The 19,835-nt window shown below is 37.4% G+C and overlaps 1 protein-coding gene across 7 annotated transcripts in view; it reads left to right on the forward strand.

Moving 5' to 3' along the window:
- The window catches only part of LOC126428302 (lysine-specific demethylase 4C-like), a 383,324-nt gene that overhangs the window by 180,152 nt on the left and 183,337 nt on the right, over nucleotides 1-19,835 (forward strand). For all 7 annotated transcript variants that reach the window (XM_050090225.1, XM_050090224.1, XM_050090228.1 and 4 more), the window contains one exon: nucleotides 1,900-2,004. In XM_050090225.1, the coding sequence (XP_049946182.1) occupies nucleotides 1,900-2,004 (105 nt within the window). The remainder of the gene's footprint in view (nucleotides 1-1,899; nucleotides 2,005-19,835) is intronic.

The raw sequence follows: 19,835 nt of genomic DNA on the forward strand, positions 1-19,835 counted from the left end.
TGGCCCCGCACTTTGTTCATTCCTTGAGAATGACGACGCTTCTCTTCTTGCATACATCTTTCAGTTCGTGTTTTTTTTTCTATTCTAAAAGCTTGCCTTTACTGTTGCTTCTTTAATAAGTATGCCGCTTCTTATTGTGTCTGTGCCGACCCACATTTTTTATATCGCTTTCCACTCCTCTCAGCCATGTGATTCTGGGTTTACAATTGTTTGGTAAAGATTTGTGTAGGTGTTCACGCAGCATACATGTTCATAGACTTTTAATTCCTTCTCAGTACATCCATTAACTTGGCAACTTGTAGATAAAGTTCTGTTTTAGGTGTTAACCGGTATTCTAATTTGCTGCTAATATTGAGTCCTAGTATTTTCTTAGAATTCTTCTTTCAATTTTTTATCGAGCCCTTTGTAATCAATCAGCTTAAGAGTTTTCACTCCATAGAGTATTTCTGGTCTGACCACTGTTTCAGTTTTGTGTTCCAAGGTAAATATATTTTTAGTGTATTTATCTTAAACATTTGAGGCGCATTGCCGATGTTTATATTTGTAGACCCACTTTTGCTGCTTGACATAGCAGTTCTGTGTTTTGTTCTTGTGCACTTTCAAGTGAGGCTATAATAAGTGCTATGTCATCTGCAGATGCTAGACAATCTACAATAATGTTGTTTGGCTTTCTTCCTAGTTGCATACCCTCAGTACTTATGGTCTTCCTCCATTCCCCAACCACTTTCTCTAATGCACAATTAAAAAGCAGGGGTTACAAGCCACCTCCTTGTCAAATTCTAAATTTTATTTCAAATTTTTCTGACAGCTCTCCAATAAATTTTACTTATGATGTTGTATTGGTTAAAGCTTACTTACCTTTTGTTATTGGTTTGATGCAGCCTGTCAAATTCCTCTCCTGTGCCAACTCTTTCATCTCACAGCACCAATCGCAACCTATGTCCTCAATTATTTTCTTCTTCACTGTCATTGAGAATAGCAATGTCATCAGCGAATTATCATTCATATCCTTTTATCCTGAATTTCAATCCCACTCCTGAATTTTTCTTTCATTTCCATCATTGCTTCTTCATTGTATAGATTGAGAAGTAGGAGCGAAAGACTACATATCCCATATCCCCCCCCATTTAATCCATCCGTTTCGTTCTTGGTCTTCGGTCTTACTGTTCACACTTTGTTTTGTACATATTGTATATTATCTGTCTTTCCCTATAGCTCACTCCTAAGTTGCTCAGAATTTCAAGTATCTTTCATCATTTTAAATTGTTCAAACACTTTTTCCAGGGTCGACAAATCCTGTCAATATCTCTTGCTTTTTCTTCAGTTTTGCTTCCATTATCAACCACGCCAGAACTGCTTGTCTATCTGTGGTGTATTCCTAAATACAAATTGATCATCATATAACAGATCCTCAGTTTTCTTTTCCATTCTTCTGTATATTATTCTTGTCAGCAGCTTGGATGCATGAGCTGTTAAACTGATTGTGCTGTAATTCTTGTTTTATTATCTTCTTCAAACTCTTAAAAATGTTCAATAATGTATTTTCATCAGTAGAACTATATGCCTTTTTAAAATCAGCAAACGTTGCTGCATATTTAAAGCTTCTGATTTTCCTAGTTTCTAAGATGTGCTTTAAGTTTATGACTTGTTATACTTTTGATCTGCTCTTCCTGAACCCTCCTTTATACACCACTAACTGTAGATCAAATTATTGTTATTCGTCATTAACCATTTAATGTAATGGCATATACTATGATCACAAGGAAGTGTTAGAATGGTTATACAGAATAAAAGACTAAATAATTTAACAGAGGTTTAATTCCTGCACACTCGTACAGGAACTCTAATGCTCTGTATTGTTATTTGAGTGGAGGTATAGAGTTGTCCCCAATGTTACAGGCAATGGCAGCTCCTGTTCACCCGCCCCGCTTCTGGTGCCGGCAGATGAGGAGCCGGCCTGCAACAGTCCTCGCAGCGAACCACCTCAGCTGTCTCCCGAAGGAGGTCAGTCACTTTCCTGGCCAAAAAGACATGCTGAACTCTGTGGCTACTTACATAATACTATTGTATTAATGTATTCCATGAACAGGGCAACCATAAGATAATAACTAAAATGGTTCTATGAATGAATGATATAAGAATCCATAAACATAACCAACTGTAGAACTAAAATAATTATGTTTTATCAGTAACTACCATAGCCAACAAGCCCTGCATTCCCCAGGTATTCACTGTGCCTGTTTTTTTTTATTAGAAACAAAACCTTATATATAGTCCTGCAGTAGACTCAGTGTGATATGACTGCATGCAGTTTCTGTATGCTGGCCGCAGCTGCTTCACGTGTCTACAAGGCTATTTTTGTGTCTGTGGTAACACCTCTTCGTAGCTCTATAGATGCTTATTGTTTCTGCCTACAGCAGTTGTCACTTCACAGTTGAAAGCTGTCAAAAGCACTGCCAGGCTTCAGGGATTTTCCTAAGTTTCTCAACTGCAAGAGTGTCTTAGTAAAGAATAAACAAGAGTGTCTTAGTAAAGAATAAACAAGAGTGTCTTAGTAAAGAATAAACAAGAGTGTCTTAGTAAAGAATAAACAAGAGTGTCTTAGTAAAGAATAAACAAGAGTGTCTTAGTAAAGAATAAAACTTTTACTTCATGCATTATGCAATATTTTTAGCACAACTCAGTGTTTATGACATATCTCCTGATCTATGTGGAGACTGTCAGTGAAATATGTTGCAAATAGTTATAGTACGTTCAGTGAATGATGGAGGTTTATGTATCTCGAGACAATGACAGGAATTTGCTTGTGCAGATTTTGCCTCTTACCGCCACCATCAGCCGTGACAAGTTCGACAACTGGAATAAAATTCACTGAATGACATGTTAAGATCACGTTTAATTCTCACATTGGCTGCGACGTTCACAGCAGAGCACTCAGAACACTCGTTGGTTGTCAGAATGTGTGATGGTGCACAGCACAAACCCAAACTCGACCCCCATCCTCGCACAATGCGGCAGTTTTTCATGCTTCTCAGTGTTGACATATCTACTGACCCGTGTTTCATACTATAATATAATGTTGTAGGTATATTCAGTAGCATATGTGGATACTGTCAGCAAACTGTTGTGAACAGAGTTAGTAGTAAAGAAGTTATAAATTTAAACACTGTAAATGAGAAGCTTTTATTTGCGTGTGTAAATCACAAGCTGAAAAGGAATTACACAAATGGTTAAACCCTGTAGTAACTACTAGCTGTAGCTGTTTGCTGAAAAATAAATAAACTGCTTCAAAGAAAACCAAAAGAACATAAGCTATGCAGACTGTCACTAAGTGTAACTGAGTAGCCTTTGCTTGTCTGTGTTTTATCCTAAATACATACCTGAGAATGTGAACTGACAACCTAAATACGCTACTGATCGATTTGCTCAGTGTGAACTGTTTGAGAAAAACAGCAATCTTAGATCACCTCTCACTCCGCAAACAAAAAATTTTATATTTTTGTAACTTACCATGGAAGTATAAACATAGAATACTTAAATTCCTAAAAATATATGTTCGCTTTAACTATGTGCTCAGAGTACTGCATTTCTGTGTGTGGATGCACAGGCACAAATATTTGCAAATTCACAGCTTAATTAGTAAGCAGTCCAAAAAATGACAAATCATTTCTCAACACAGATCTTCCATTAAGACAGGACCAAACTTGGTTAAAGTCCTACTTGTTCAATGTTCACAACATAACACATCCATTATTAAATACATCATCTAAATGCAGTAAATTGTTGCAGGAATAATTGTCTATTGCAGGTGCCTTCACCTAAGACGTCTAAACGTAGCATCTACAATGCAAAATAATGAGTCATGTAAAATCTTTCACTGGAAACAGTACTCCAATCCATGGTACAGGAACATAGTTGAAGCAGAAGCTGTGGACTAATCTTGAGTACTGGCGATAGAGAGAGAGAGAGAGAGAGAGAGAGAGAGAGAGAGAGAGAGAGAGAGAGAGGACAATGGAAAATGCACCACTATGTAGTGCACCTGAAAGAATTTATTTATTTATTTATCATCAACACACTTCTACATGGGAACTATTGGTAACATGAAGAATATCGAGTGTCTATTCAATTTCTTGCCAAGTTCCTTGTAACATTTCCTCTGTTATTGTTGCGATCACATTAGTTATACGATGTCGCAATGTAGGAATATCGTCCACTTTGGTTCCAACGAAAGGGAAATTTCCTATCCAGGAAATGCAGGAAATCCTGTTGAAAAATGATGTTGGGTTGCAAAACTTGTATCTGAGGGTACACAAACTGCTACAACATGTCCAGATACACTGACCCATTCATTCACTGTTTGTTCCACAACAAAGAATGATCCAACAATCCTGTCGTGCATTAGCCCGCACCAGACGTTTAGCTTTAGGGCAGATGAAAGGTTGCGTCATCTGAGAATAAACATCTCTTCAGGAAGCTGGCATCCATATCAATATGCTGCAGCATATCCGCAGCAAATTGCTGCCAGCGTGGTTTGTAGTTCGGCATCAGATGTTGCAGAACTTGCACTTTGTAAGCACACATACAAAGAAGCTGGTGAACTACACGAGGCAATGTTGATCAAGGTACATCAAGTTGCCTAGATGCTTGACGAATTGACTTACGTGGGCTTCTGAGAAATGTTTGATGTACTCCACTGTCTCTTCGGAAACTCTAATCTACACCACCAAAACGTTTCAGAACACTTCCCGTTGCCAGAACTTCCTACACCATTCCTCAATTGTTTTCACATCAGGTGGATCACATTTATATAAACCATGATAATTTCTTTGCACAGTAATCAGCAATTTTGTTTCTGCAAACCAAATTGACTGTAGTTGGCAGCACACAGTGCTGCAGAACTTGCAATAATGTAGTTTGGTATTGTCCAATAATCAGAATATCTTGGCAAATTGATTGTGGTGTGCATCACCATGGCACTTACAAACTACTAAGCATAAACAGAATAAAAATTGCACATGTACATATGAATTATATTAATATTTACACGTACATGAAGAAAACCACATGAGTCAAGTACATGTGTACAACAATATTTGCATATAAATGCAGAAGAAGGATTAAAAAAAAAAAAAAAAAAAAAAAAAAAAAAAAAAAAAAGAGCTCATACATCATAAACCATAGAAACCATAAATTAACCTAAACAACTGTACATATCTGCTGGCAAAACGTAAGTACAAATTTAAATCAAAACGTTCAAAATTATCATCCTCTTAGAATGCTGAATCGTAAGTGAATATCATAGTAAAACACAAGGTTTGTACAAATAGTAGTGCGTTTGAAGTACCACAGAATTGAATTATGAAATGTGTGTACAAATCTTCAAACTTAAATCCTAGAGGAAAAAAATAGTGTAACACAGAAGGGAAAGTTTTAGAGATAGGTCACACGGGAGTGAATGCATTGTCCATGTACCCATATATTAATCAAAATTTCATCGTACTTTCAAATGCCTGTTTGATAAGACTAAGACCACTTTTTCATCATGTTTTACACGTAAATCTCTGTCTCTTCATTTGTTAATCATAAAGCTCTGTTTCCATCACCTAATGTTAATAAACCTCTGTCATTCTACTAGCAAGCTTGCATTTCGTCTGCCAAGAAAAGCTCGTCTTCAACTATTTCACAAGTATATAACACACTCATTTCCTTTCTCTCTTAAACTCATTTTCCTGTTGCAAAAAATGTACTGCAGTATCTGCCACTTCATATACCTTTATGCTTTATTACTTTATAATCCTGTCATACCAAGGTATACCTTTGTCTCTGACAGTCTCTTTCTCACTCACTCAAGGCCAAGATTTATGTTGTTGTTCTGTGTGAAACCTTAAAATTAATGCTTAATCTAGTGCATGGGGTGCCCACATTCTCCCATTCATTCATACCAAGAGAAGAGAAATTCTACTTGAAGCCAATTTCTAAAGTGAATAAAACAGAAAACTCAAAAGTACTGTATGTCAAACTTATACAGAGATGCATTGCCACTACATATAAAACAAAATATCCAGAGAACTTGTTAGCAAATAAACATATTCACAGTGTGTACCATACACAGTGATGAACAAGAAAACACATTGCAAGGAAAAAAAAATCTGGAGAAGGTAAGAAAATTGGGTCATTATTATTGCCTTCCAAAACCGTACATATTTTCATATACAACTACCTTTTATTTCTGGATTATGTGCTCTATGACACTAGTTGTTATCATTATGCTGTATTTTCTTTTCTCCTCTTTTTTTTTATTCGGTAAAATGCTGTTATAGAAAACTGTCTTAAAATCTGCAGGCTGAGACATAGCAGTTAATAGCATGAGCCACATTACTCTACAAGTCCCTGTTGGATCATTTAGACAATATTTGCAGAGTAAATTCACTTATCTTCAGCAAAATCCACAAAAGCATATATTTCGTACCAAATTAAATTGATCAGAAAACAAAAATATCAGCAAATTCCTCAAATCAGATACACTGAGATAAATACTGCTGTATAAAGAGCAAATGCCATTAACATCTGTATATGAAAGAACCATAGGTGTAAATCTGTACACAATAAATAAAACATGTACTCTCTCCAACAAACCAAAGAATACATCAAACTTCCACATACTGGTTCCTATTCTTGCATTAAACATAGTGAGACTAATGTAATGTCATAGTTGAATGTAAAACAGAAGCCGAGTGTCACTTCTCCTTACCTCATTAAACTGTAAGTGGAAATATAACTGCAAGTGCTTCCATAAAAATCTTCAAGCACAACAGGCTACTACTAAACACAAACTCCATAAAGTAGGCCTATACCCTATAAATATCAACACTTCATCTCATCTCACTCAATACACACAGTTTCTCTGTTCTGCTCACACATAAGTAGACAATACAAAGACTCACTGGCAATATCATAGCTGTTCATTCACTGTATATCCTTTAGCCATACTCTACAAAACTAACTGTTCAACAGGATTTCATCATTTCACACTTAATATATTTTCTTTATAGGTCACAAACAAAGGTGTATGTCTGATGTTTCACTTCACAGTGCAGTATAATCAGACAAGTGTAATATGTCATGACAAATACACAAAAACTATTCGAGAAAATGCTCAACATGTGATGCAAATCTCTCGATACTTTAGTGCATAAGGTTTCTACCTCTACTGTTTCACATGGGATTTGTTTGATTCAATATGGTCCATTGTACGACAGCAAGAATTTTTTGCTCATATACTTACCTTTGCTGGAGATTTGATGTGCTCTAATAGTACCTTCTGTCCTACTTTAAAGTCTCTTATTTTAGCTTTAGCACTGTGGAATTGACTTTCTGCTACATCCTTAATGTGAGTGATGGCCATTTCAGTAATGGGTGGGTGGGAAAGATGCAGAGTCGTGAGGGACATCATTTAATATGGTTTGAAATGAGGAGATGTTATTTGTTCAAGTTCTTATTTTGTTTATGGCAGTACAATCCACAAAGCTTATTAATCTCTTCCATAATCCTCTCAGATGGAATATGAGTGAGGCAAATATGAAGATATAAACACTGGTTGTATTCTGTGAGCCTTTAATGTGTTTAACCAACTTTTGGAATAGAATTTTATTTATTTTTATTAATTATCCATCCGTGGACAATAAATATTATATGGATGTCGTCCAAAAGTAAATTTATGGGAAACAATCTGTGCAAAATGAACGTACAAAATTTTACATTAAGTAGTACAAAGAATAATACCTGGTCATACAAGACACAGTAATACAACTTTTTATACATGTACACTAACAGTCAGTCTGTTTGCCCTAAGGCTTTAATTTTGTCTTCCCTAAACAAGAAGCCCTTATTCACTACAATAATTCAGTAAAGATTCTACCACACTCAACAGCTGTCCTTCAGATTTAAAAAAGTAACACTTTATGAGATGAAAGATAGTGTTTTCAGTTTTGCCTTAATATAAACATTATCAGAATTATTTATTGGCCTAAATAGTCATTTACCAAATAAAAACATTGTTCACATAGAAATTCTATAATTTCTACTTTAAATCTGTTTTCATCTAACTTTCTGATGTTGGCTGGCAGTATGTTGTACAGCATATAAAACATTTGTATACAGGACGCCCATTTATCTTGACCAGCCTTAAACTATTTGGGGTCATTCTATGTCAGTTCAACCAGGAGCTCCAGCTCATAGTCTCAGATTTGACTAAAATTCAGTACACACACTACCATGTGTGGAACACTCATGTACAAAGTATTAGTTTCCCCTGCCAATTAGTTCCAGAATTCTGACTTGTGAAAGAAGGTGGTGTGACCCGGAAATTGCAACCCGCATCTGGCAATCTATCTTCAGACCCAAATTCAGGTCTTAATAACTTTGGAACTATTCCACACAGTCCAGTGAAATTTTTACAACCCAGTAACATCCATTTAGATGACACACTTCATGAATCAAAACACCAGCAACATATTTCTGAGGGAAAATAAAAAAATTCCAAAATGTGATTAAAAAATTTAATACGTTAAAAGGTAAATATTGTGAAAAATTACCTGAAAAACATGGATTTTCGAAGTGTGGTAGCACAAAATGGACAAGTGGTATCCAAGCCAAATTTCACACACTGCGTAAGTAGACCATTATGATATATATCTCAAAATTTCAGCATGTTATTGCAAGACATTTGTGCACAATGGAAGTTGACAGATGTATTTGGTGATGTGGCCATTGTTCCACAACACAATTTTGTAAAAACATATCGTTAACTGTTCTGCCTCCTCTTATCCTCTCCCACAACTGTTTAATCACCAAGCAACAACATATAGACAGATTTTCACAACCTATCATTAATGTTTACTGCACCTTAACTGCTAAAAACCAGTCGATTGTGCTTCGAACAGAAGTTCTCCCACACTTTAGCTACTGTACTCCGTACATTGAGTGGCAAATTGTACTGTCTTCCTGGCACTGTGGTAGGAACTGAAACTGTCATAAGAATATGTTCAAAAGGAATCCAACACCTGTCTGTCAAACGTGGCCAATGAATGATCTTGCTGGTCCTGCTGGTGTCATGAAATTAACAAATACATCACCTTCTGCTTCACAGAACTCTGCAACACATCCTAAGTACCATTTGTCATCATAAATATAACATAGCAACCTGGTTGTATGTTGCTGCTTTTGCTTCTGAATCCTGTGAAGACACATGTTGTGCCTGAACCTATAGTTATAACCCGACAGTCTGCTCATCTGCACATTGTCAGAGTCCGCTGGAGAGAGGTGGTGATGGCTCCTTGTGCCTGCAACAGTTTTAACGTGTTCCAGTCTGCTTTTTAGCAACTCTTAGACTGATTTCACCTCATCTTTTGAAACATCGAATTATTGTTATGCCAAAGATATTTTTCTGTATCCAGGTAAATAACTGAAGAGGTGTTAGAATGTGACCTTCTGTAGGGTGCTGCAGACTAGCTTGTGATGCCATGCACTTAATGGTAGCACCAATACCATCACATACATTTTTACCATGACTTGTTGCGAAAAAATTCCATTCTGCATGAATCTGAAAATCATGGTAATGCATGCATGAATTTTTAGATTTTTAGTTTTTTTACTGACTAGCTGCCCCATCACTTTAGTATTTCGCAAAATGTATGTGAGGCAGCTTGTTTTTCACATATGCCATGACAGTGCGAATGTGGGCATGAACTGCAATGGCATCACAAATTAAACAGTCACTAAAAACGCACAGGTTCATGACTGACAGACACATCACCTGATTCACCTCTATAGTAAACTGCAAATGGCTGGAGAGTTGACTGTTGTCCCAATGATATCCTTGGATGGCATCTTGAACTGTAAATGCATAATTTTCAGAAAAGTCTAGTATTACTATAATTTCATCTTGTTTCAAATTATCGTTACAAAACTGAAGATTAGCCAATTGTGCTGTTACTGTGAAGCCATGTGTGGTCAGTTTGTCCATTTTTTGACAACACATTTCAACAAAATCTTCCACTGTACTTTGCTTTGTTTCAAGACTTGTGCAATCCATGTGTGTCCATTGTGTATAAGAAACAAATTCATCGTCATCCATAAGGAATTCACCATACAGTTTGTTATTCATGTGTTCTGCAAGATTTGCCTTACCAGGACACTTTTCACACCTGTGTATCATGCAGTGGTAGCAAATGATGTCACACACTAGCAGCTTCATTGCACCTTTGTAATCCAGACCAGAATCCTTTATAACAGCAAACATCAGCTTAGCATTTTGATGGGTCTCACATACACAAACATTGTGTGCCCCCCTTGCACTTACAGGCACAACCCATTTTGGCCGAAGACTGAAAAAGATGACAAACCTAGTTTGGTATTGGGACACTTTTCCTTGAATTCTACATATAGTTCTGATATGTTGCATAGCAATGATCTTTTTTGCGTCTGTACACTTACATTTCCCATTTTCACCGTTACATAGTCTTTTCCCATGCATTATTCGACTGTAGTCATTATTTTCATAAAACTCCGACACTAGCACCTTTATTTCTGAACTCAGTTGCTTACCATGAGCCTGCTGAAGTTGTGGAAGCACTCCTTGGGTTGATTTTATTTTCCTAGCTTGCTTTACCATATATGTAGATACACTGAATTCCTTTGCAGTGTAGTCAATAGACCAGCTGGAAGGTGCAAGGGTAAGAATAGCTACTTTTTTCTGGCATGTGGATATGGTACATTTTTCTTTCAAATTGTGTACAATTTTGTACAAATAAGAGCATTTCTGGCATGATTTCTGTTCCTTTGGAGCAGATAGTTCTTCCTCTTCCACCATTAGTGTTTCAGCTATTTTGTGTTTTAATTCCATTTGAGCTTCTTGTAGTTTTCTTCTACTATAGCTGGGCCTGTCTCTTTTCCCAAATTTGTGTGTCTTCATGGGAGACAAACCAAGAGTCACTGAAGTATTTAATTGCTCATCCGCTGTGGTTGTAGGTGGCTGATACTCTTCATCACTGTCATGTAAATTATAAGAATATTCTTCATTTTTTAGCAGTGTAACACACCTGGAACATAACTTTTGTCCTGGTTTCATATTAAATCCCATGCACTGATTCACTTTCAATATTGATTTTATATCAATATCTCTGAGGCGACACTTCACTGTCTTCTTAGGAATCCGAAACGGATCAAAACAACTTCTTTGTAGGAAAGAATACTTATCCAGAAACACTTTCATCAGATGATAAACACTGAAGTTTCCTGGAACTGTACTTCTTGTGCCCACAGGGTGTACCTGGATCTCCATAGCAACAAATCTTGGTCCAATTCATCCCGACATTACAGTACAAAGTGAATGCCACATTTTGTTCCATATGTTGTTTTATGACATTCAGATGCTTGTGCTCTACCAATACTGCAACTTGTTTGAACAAAAGCACCACTAGTACACTGTTCTGCCTCCATACTGATTTTCCACAACAGTACTGACCAGTCTGAACTAAAATGTTAAAAACATGAATAACCTATAATTGTTGCTCGTTTCCTTTGTTGTTCCTGCCTAACAATGACTCATTCTGTCCCTGAAAACTACCATTGTTTAACTTTCAGTTGCCTAATGGTTCCCACTGATTGCTGCAGCTTTCTCTGAAACAAGCTGTCTGCATCATCACTATTACTTGCTAAATCTTGTTAAAATAAATGTAACCAAATACATTTCTGTCAACTTTTATTGTACACAAATGCCTTGCAATAACAAGTTGAAATTTTTTAACATATTATATTATGGTCTACTTATGCAGTGTTTGAAATTTGGCTTGGATATCACTTGTCCCTTTTGTGCTACCACACTCAGAAAACACGTTTTTCAGGTATTTTTCTCAAATTTTTATATTTTCGTGTGCCTGAAATTCTGTTTATGTGACTGATATGGGCAAGATGAGTTCTGTGTGTGTTTAGGGCACATTAAGCTTACCAAAAATCATACCCTTTTTGAGTGAATTATATTTGGCATAGAGGGCACCTACAATATGTACTTTTTAACGTATTACATATTTTTAATCACATTTTGGAATTTTTTATTTTCCCTCAGAAATATGTTGGTGTTTCTATTCATAGAGTGCATTCTCTAAGTGGATGTTACTGGGTTGTAAAAATTTCACTGGACTGTGCGGAATAGTTCCAAAGTTATTAAGACCGGAAGTTGGGTCTGAAGACAAATTGCCACATGCGGGTTACAATTTCCGGGTCACATCACCTTCTTTAACAAGCCATAATTCTGGAACTAATTGGCAGGGGAACTTAGAATTTTGTACATGGGTGTTCCACACTTTGTAGCGTCGGTGTGCTAAATTTCAGCCAAATCTGAGACTATCAGCTGGAACATTTTCTCAAATGACCCTTTTGTCCAGCTGAAAATTACTATATGTTTCAAGCAAATGTTCTTTAGCCATCAGGGCGACATCAATCAGCATGATTGCCGTCATTGTAGCTCTTTTTCTTTTTCACAAAGATATGAGCAACGGTATGACTTTTTTAAATGGCTTCCTATATATTTTATTCGGTAATTCATTTCCTCTCCTAAAGACCTATTCAAAAATGAATGACAGTGTACCATTCACTGAAACACAATGTTATTAATTACATAACACAACACTAACTTTGAGCCTGAGATCACAAACTCTTCCACTTGCTGGAGTTGTCAGAAAACAAATGAAAACCAAGTAAAAAAAGAACTCAACATTGACTGACTCACCTGTTCCATTGCCCAGGAGTAGAAAATTCGAAGGTGCTCAAAGTGGTGACCCTGGACAACGATGCACTGGTGCACTCGTTGAATGAAAAAACCATTTACTGCTTCCAGTGTTGGCTGCTGAAGAGAATTACAAGGAAGCATAATACATTCTTGCATGTCCTCTGGAGTTGTTGGAATATCACGATAGACAAAGTTTTTAATGCATTTCCAAAGAAAAATGTTCAGAGGATTTAAATCAGGAGACCTAGCAGGTTAAGTAACTGTTCCTCCTCGACCAATCCCTGTGGCTGGTTACCATCGGTTCAGAACATGACGTGCAGGCAAGGCATTATGTGCTGGACATCCATTGTGTTGATACAACATAATCATTCTGATTCTTAGTGGCAGTTCATCCAGAAAAGGAGGAAGAATGCATCTGAGGAAGTTGGTATACACTGTGCTGTTTAGACTACCAATGATGAAATAAGGGCCAATAATTGCAGTACGTACCAAGAATCCCATACCAAACGTTAACTGTCCATTGATGCCGATGTTCCACCTGTCTAAGCCATTGTGGGTTGTTTCTGGACCAGTAATGTATGTTCCTTGTATTTACCAGTCCTTTGTTTGAGAAGGAACATTCATCGGTAAATAGAACATTGGAGAAGTTTGGGTTGGCGAGGATTTACTGCTGTGCCCACTGACAGACTTTTACACAATTCTGGAAATTATTCCCATGCAATTCTTGATGTACGTGTACACAATAAGGATGGAACCGGTGACTTGTAAGAATACTATGTACACTGGTTTAGGAATGCCAATCTCATGTTCAAGCTGTCATGTGCTCACATGTGGATTCATAGCAACAGAAGCGAGAACAGTAACTTCGGCAGCTTCGTCTGTGCGAGTGCTACAATGATTGCGTTGTCGTGGGTTGAAACTTCCCGTTTCCTGAAGCGTCACAACAAAACAAGATAACATCTGTCGGGAAGGTGGGTTCTTGTCAGGATCTCTCACTGTACAGTTCCACTGCCTGCGTAGCATTTCGCCTGCCTTCAAAAACAACAATAAGAGAAACGTTATGTTAATGCAGTTTGTAGGAAGGACAGTCTTTACTGTATGCCTACTCTACACAACAGCATTTAAAAGGACTAAACTACTGTACTAAAATGTACCCATACATAAGAAAACAATATTGCAATTACTGTTCTGCTCACTTAAATTCCCCATAGATGAGTTGCATTTCTGCCTTCTCTTCATTAGTGTACATTCTACTCACACAACTCTTCAACTGACAATGGTTGACAGAATTACAGGTGTGCAATCTACTATGTTTACATTTGTCCTCTGTAAACACATGGATGTACTCCATTAACCTGAGTATCTGCACTAAGTGCTGGGAGCGTCAATGTCAATATTATGTTATGTAATTAATAATATTGTGTTCCAGTGAATGGTACACTGTTATACATTTTTGAATAGGTCTTTAGGAGAGGAAATGAATTACTGAATAAAAAATACAGGAAGACATTTAAAAAAGTAATACCACTGCTCATACCTTTGCAAAAAAACAAAGCTACAATGAAGGCAATCATGCTGATTGATGTCCCACTGACGGCTAAAGAACATTTGCTTAAATATTTTGTAATTTGCATCTGGACAAACAGTTATTTAGGGCAGTCAAGATAAATGGGACACTCTGTACACTACAGGGTGGTCCATTGATCGTGACCAGGCCAAATATCTCACGAAATAAGTGTCAAACGAAAAAACTACAAAGAATGAAACTTGTCTAGCTTGAAGGGGCAAACCAGATGGCGCTATGGTTGGCCCACTAGATGGCGTTGCCATACGTCAAACAGATATCAACTGCCCCCCCCCCCCCGTATAGTATGTAAAGAAATATGAATGTGCGGGTCATGGTATGGTTCTTCGACGACCAATCGACCTGTCATGATACCGCTTCAACCGCACAAGAGCTATGTGCCGGACATCCATCATGTTGGAAGTACATTGCCATTCTGTCATGCAGTGAAACACCTTGTAGTAACATCAGTAGAACATTACGTAGGAAATCAGCATACATTGCACCATTTAGATTGCCATTGATAAAATGGGGACCAATTATCCTTCCTCCCATGATGCCGCACCATACATTAACCCACCAAGGTCGCTGATTCTCCACTTGTCACAGCCATTCTGGATTTTCCGCTGCCCAATAGCGCATATTATACCGGTTTACGTTACCGCTGTTGGTGAATCATGCTGCATCGCTAAACAGAACGCATGCAAAAAACCTGTAATCGTCCCCAGTGGCAGAACTGTACACAACGTTCAAAGTCGTCGCCATGCAATTCCTGGTGCATAGAAATATGGTACGGGTGCAATCAATGTTGATGTAGCATTCTCAACACCAACGTTTTTGAGATTCCCAATTCTCGCACAGTTTGTCTGCTACTGATGTGTGGATTAGCTGCGCCAGCAGCTAAAACACCTACTTGGGCATCATCATTTGTTGCAGGTCATGGTTGATGTTTCACATGTGGCTGAACACTTCCTGTTTCCTTAAATAACATAACTATCTAGCGAATGGTCCAGACACTTGGATGATGATTTCCAGGATACCTAGCAGCATACATAGAACATGCCCATTGGGCATTTTGATCACAATAGCCATACATCAACATAATATAGACGTTTTCTTGCAGTTGTTAAACAGTCCATTTTAACACGAGTAATGTTATCATTAAGCAAATACCGTCTGCACTGGTGGAATGTTATGTGATACCACGTACTTATACGTTTATGACTATTACAGCGCCATCTATCACAAAGCAAAAAAAGTGGTCCAACTAAAACATTCATATTTCTTTACGTACTACACCAGTATGTAATAAAAAATGGGGCTTCCTCTATATATATATATATATATATATATATATATATATATATATATATATATATATATATATATATATATACACACACACACACACACCTAAAAACAAAGATGATGTGACTTACCAAACGAAAGCGCTGGCACGTCGATAGACACACAAACAAACAAACACACACACAAAATTCAAGCTTTCGCAACAAACTGTTGCCTCATCAGGAAAGAGGGAAGGAGAGGGAAAGACGAAAGGATGTCTGCTTGTGTCTGTGTATGTGCGGATGGATATGAGTGTGTGTGCGAGTATATACCTGTCCTTTTTTCCCCCTAAGGTAAGTCTTTCCGCTCCCGGGATTGGAATGACTCCTTACCCTCTCCCTTAAAACCCACATCCTTTCGTCTTTCCCTCTCCTTCCCTCTTTCCTGATGAGGCAACTATATATATATATATATATATATATATATATATATATATATATATTATATATATATATATGCAGTTGATATCCGTTTGACTATGGCAGCGGCATCTAGCGGGCCAACCATAGCACCATCTGGTTTCCCCCTTCAAGCTAGACGAGTTTCGTTCTTTGTAGTTTTTTTCGTTTGATGCTTATTTCAAGAGATATTTGGCCCTTCACTATCAACGGACCACCTTGTATACATAAGGAAGGTACTGTTAGAATTTTAAGCTTGTTGAACAAAAGGTTTGTATTGTGCCTGCGGATGTCTGTGTGTTGTTATTCGGATAGCCCTCTTCTGTAACAGAAAGATTTGTTTTAGACTGCAAGTGGTGGAACCTCAAAATATTATCTTTTATGTTGCAAGAGACTAAAAATAGCCAAAATATGCCATCCTGGCATGCTCTGCAGTACAAACATTTGCAATAATTGTACAAGCAAAACAGGCATAAGTTTCGTTACATGATTATTAAAATTTTCATCTACATGAATCCCCAGCAATTTTGTTAATGCCACTCTATGGCCTTGTCACCCAATAACAGATTAAGATTTACATTTTGACATATTATCTCAAACTGCGTAAAATTTGTTTCATTTGCATTTAATGTCAACCGGTTGGCATTGAATCAAGTGTGGACATTCTTTATCACTTTATCAGTAGTAGTTTACAGCATTTGCTTTGGGCACCTGAGGTGTGAAAGTTATTTATGTAGACAATGAACAATAAGGTACCTAGAATACTGCCTTGTGGCACTTCTATTTCCACTTTTTTTTTGCATCTGATACTAGATTTACTTTGCGGCTGGAGTAATCTGACATCCGTCACAATCTGTGTTTTGTTTTGTAGGTATGATGCACCCCACTTTTTCCCTGTCCCATGAATACCTAATGCTTCCAGTCTTTCTGAAAGAAAGACTTCATTGACAGTTGTCAAATGCTTTGGAGTGATCTAAATTTATTATCCCTACAACATTGTTATCGTTTTCTAGATTTTTGAAATGCTGGAAGGAGGGATATTGCCCGATAGTTGTCACCGTTCTTGAATAATGGCTTCAACCCCTTCACTAAATGATAAGTTGGCAATGTATGCCAAGGGCCTTGCGATTTGTGCAGCTGTCATAACACTGACATATAGAGACACCTCATCTACTCCTGCTGACATTTTAGCTTTCAAGCTTTTTATTACTTTGAACTTCTCAGTTACCTGAGATGACGTTATTAATGTGACCTACTTGCTTTAAGAAAATCTTTGTGAAAGTTTGTGACACAGTCCTTGCTGTGGCTTTGCGTAAAAGTTACGAATTGAGAAGTAAGCTCCACTGTCACAAAGATGTTTGATCTGACCAGGGGTCCAAGGAGGTAAACTGCTGCCATAATCATTTTTGGGCGGTATAATCGGGAATAAAGGTGCGGAATAAGGTATGGTGCAAGGTTTGACTTTTTGACATAGCTTCTCCATATTGTTGAAATAACACGACATCTTTAATTAAAGCATTTTCCTGGTCCAAAACGAGTGTGGCTGTGGTTGGTGTACCAGGTCAACTTATTGATAACATTTCAGGTGTACAGACTACGCAATTTGTACCATTTTAAAGACAACGGCATTTTTTACGAAATAGCAATGACGAATAGCAACATTTCCCTTATTGTGCCATTTTTCGATGATATCTCGCCGAATATTGTCTCATTTGTTCCTGTGGTTGTGTGATGTATTGTTGTACATTTTAATCACTTTATAAAGTACAACGCTTGTAATTCTGCTAAGATTCCCATCGTATTTGCTCCGTTGTCCGTTGCTTAACTACGGTGTGTCATATTTGCATGCGATCGATCACAGGGTGTAATTCAGCTTTGAACTGGTTTTCTGTTTCTTCTGCTAATGCAACTTCTCTTGCTATTGTTTCAACGGTTCATTTAATGAATCAGTTTGTTCTCCTGATTTCGTCTAAGTTGTCAAATTTTCGCTCGAGCTGTGAAAACATCCGCTGAAACATCGACATCTTACTGGGCTACCATCCGCATTTATTAAATTTGTGTCAGGATTTGTATCCATAATGTCTTCAGTTACACATCCCGAATCCATGTTGGTAATATTATTTGCCCTGGGTACCGGCACTTTGATATTACTTAATTCTTAACCGAATCGATCAATTACGCCAGAAAACTGATGGTTGTACTTTCGCGTAAATCCATTCTACTGTTATCAGATTTACAAGCCATGTCTGAAACTGAAGATTGTTGAATGATATTAACTTTTTCCACGGTTAAAGCGCCACTTTTTTGATTACGCACGTTCGATGGAGTTTTGCTAAGCTTTGCGTTTCCCGGTGTCCATTGTTGAGGTTAAAACCTGCCAGATAGTACTGTTGCTTCAAAAAAGATGTAAGAAATTCATTGTTACTACACCTAATCGGAAGATGAAACTGAATTTCAACAATGAGTTTGCTTTTTATTATGAAACACAAGCCGAAAATACATTTATCTAAGAAAGCACAAATCTACCGTGACCAACAAAAGTAACTTTTCCTACGTAACACACACACGTATTATACACACAGAATACACATCCAGTAAATCAGAAGCTGTAAAGGAATTACACAAATTGTTAAAAACACTGTAGTAACTACTGGCTGTTTGCTTAATAAATAAAGATAACCAAATGAACGTAAACTATGCAGACTGTCGCCAAGTGTGAGTGAGTAGGCTTTACTTGTGTGTGTGTGAAAACTGATCTCACTCATAAACAAGCAAGTAGGTAAAGCAATAAATTTCACTTGGTCTGTGGGTAGGAACAGCAACAGAAGACACCCCCACAACAGCTAAAAAATATTGTAAACTAACTACAATTGGTCCAAAGGAAATTGGGTTCATAATCTTGACACTGAAAGTTAATGAAACGCGACTCAACCGTTAAGTTCTGAAATTTTAGTCAGGAAGGATCTTACGAAAGAAAACAATTACAGACTCTAATATGAAAATTCAATTAATCTAATGACTTCCATGGTACAGTAAATTAACTCAGAAGATTAATCAAAAGAATATTATCAAAACCTCGACTGCGGCGAGGATGAACTACATCAACAATACAAGTCTACAAAAATAAAATTAAACTTTTATCTTAGCAAATAATACCTTGTTCTTCATTTCGAAACCGTTTTGTGTCCGTGTACTATCAAACCATTGTTCTGAGTCGTCGTTCTTCCTGGTGGTAATCTGCAACTCAACGTAGCTCCAACAGCTCTGGCACCCATTACACTGTACTCACAACGAACCCTACCTGTTGCGCATATTGCAGCTTTCCACTGCTGAGCGTCAAAGAGTTTACGACTCCACAGTGCTGCCATCGCAGACACACACTGTTGCCTAACAACTTTTTTTCTGACCACAAGTCTTCAAATATATCATTTTCCCTTACAAATATTAACACATCCAGTAACGTCATCAAAAAATAGCCATCTTACAACATCATGTGCAATTCGGCAGTTTTTCACATGTCTTAGTGTTTTGATGTCTTAGCTCCTGTACTACGTGTGGTACCGCGGTATAATTTTGTAGGTGCATTTAGCGGCGTAAGTGGATGCAGTCTGTTATATTAATTGTGAATAGCATTAGTAGCACTTTCCTCATCATAACGGCTACCGTACCGTGCGATTGATCAATGGAACACGCAACCACCTATCTAGCTGAGTAGCGATGTCGGCATATCGCTTTTCAA

Source organism: Schistocerca serialis, chromosome 12 (genome assembly GCF_023864345.2).
Source record: "Schistocerca serialis cubense isolate TAMUIC-IGC-003099 chromosome 12, iqSchSeri2.2, whole genome shotgun sequence".
In the NCBI taxonomy this organism is placed as follows: domain Eukaryota; kingdom Metazoa; phylum Arthropoda; class Insecta; order Orthoptera; family Acrididae; genus Schistocerca; species Schistocerca serialis.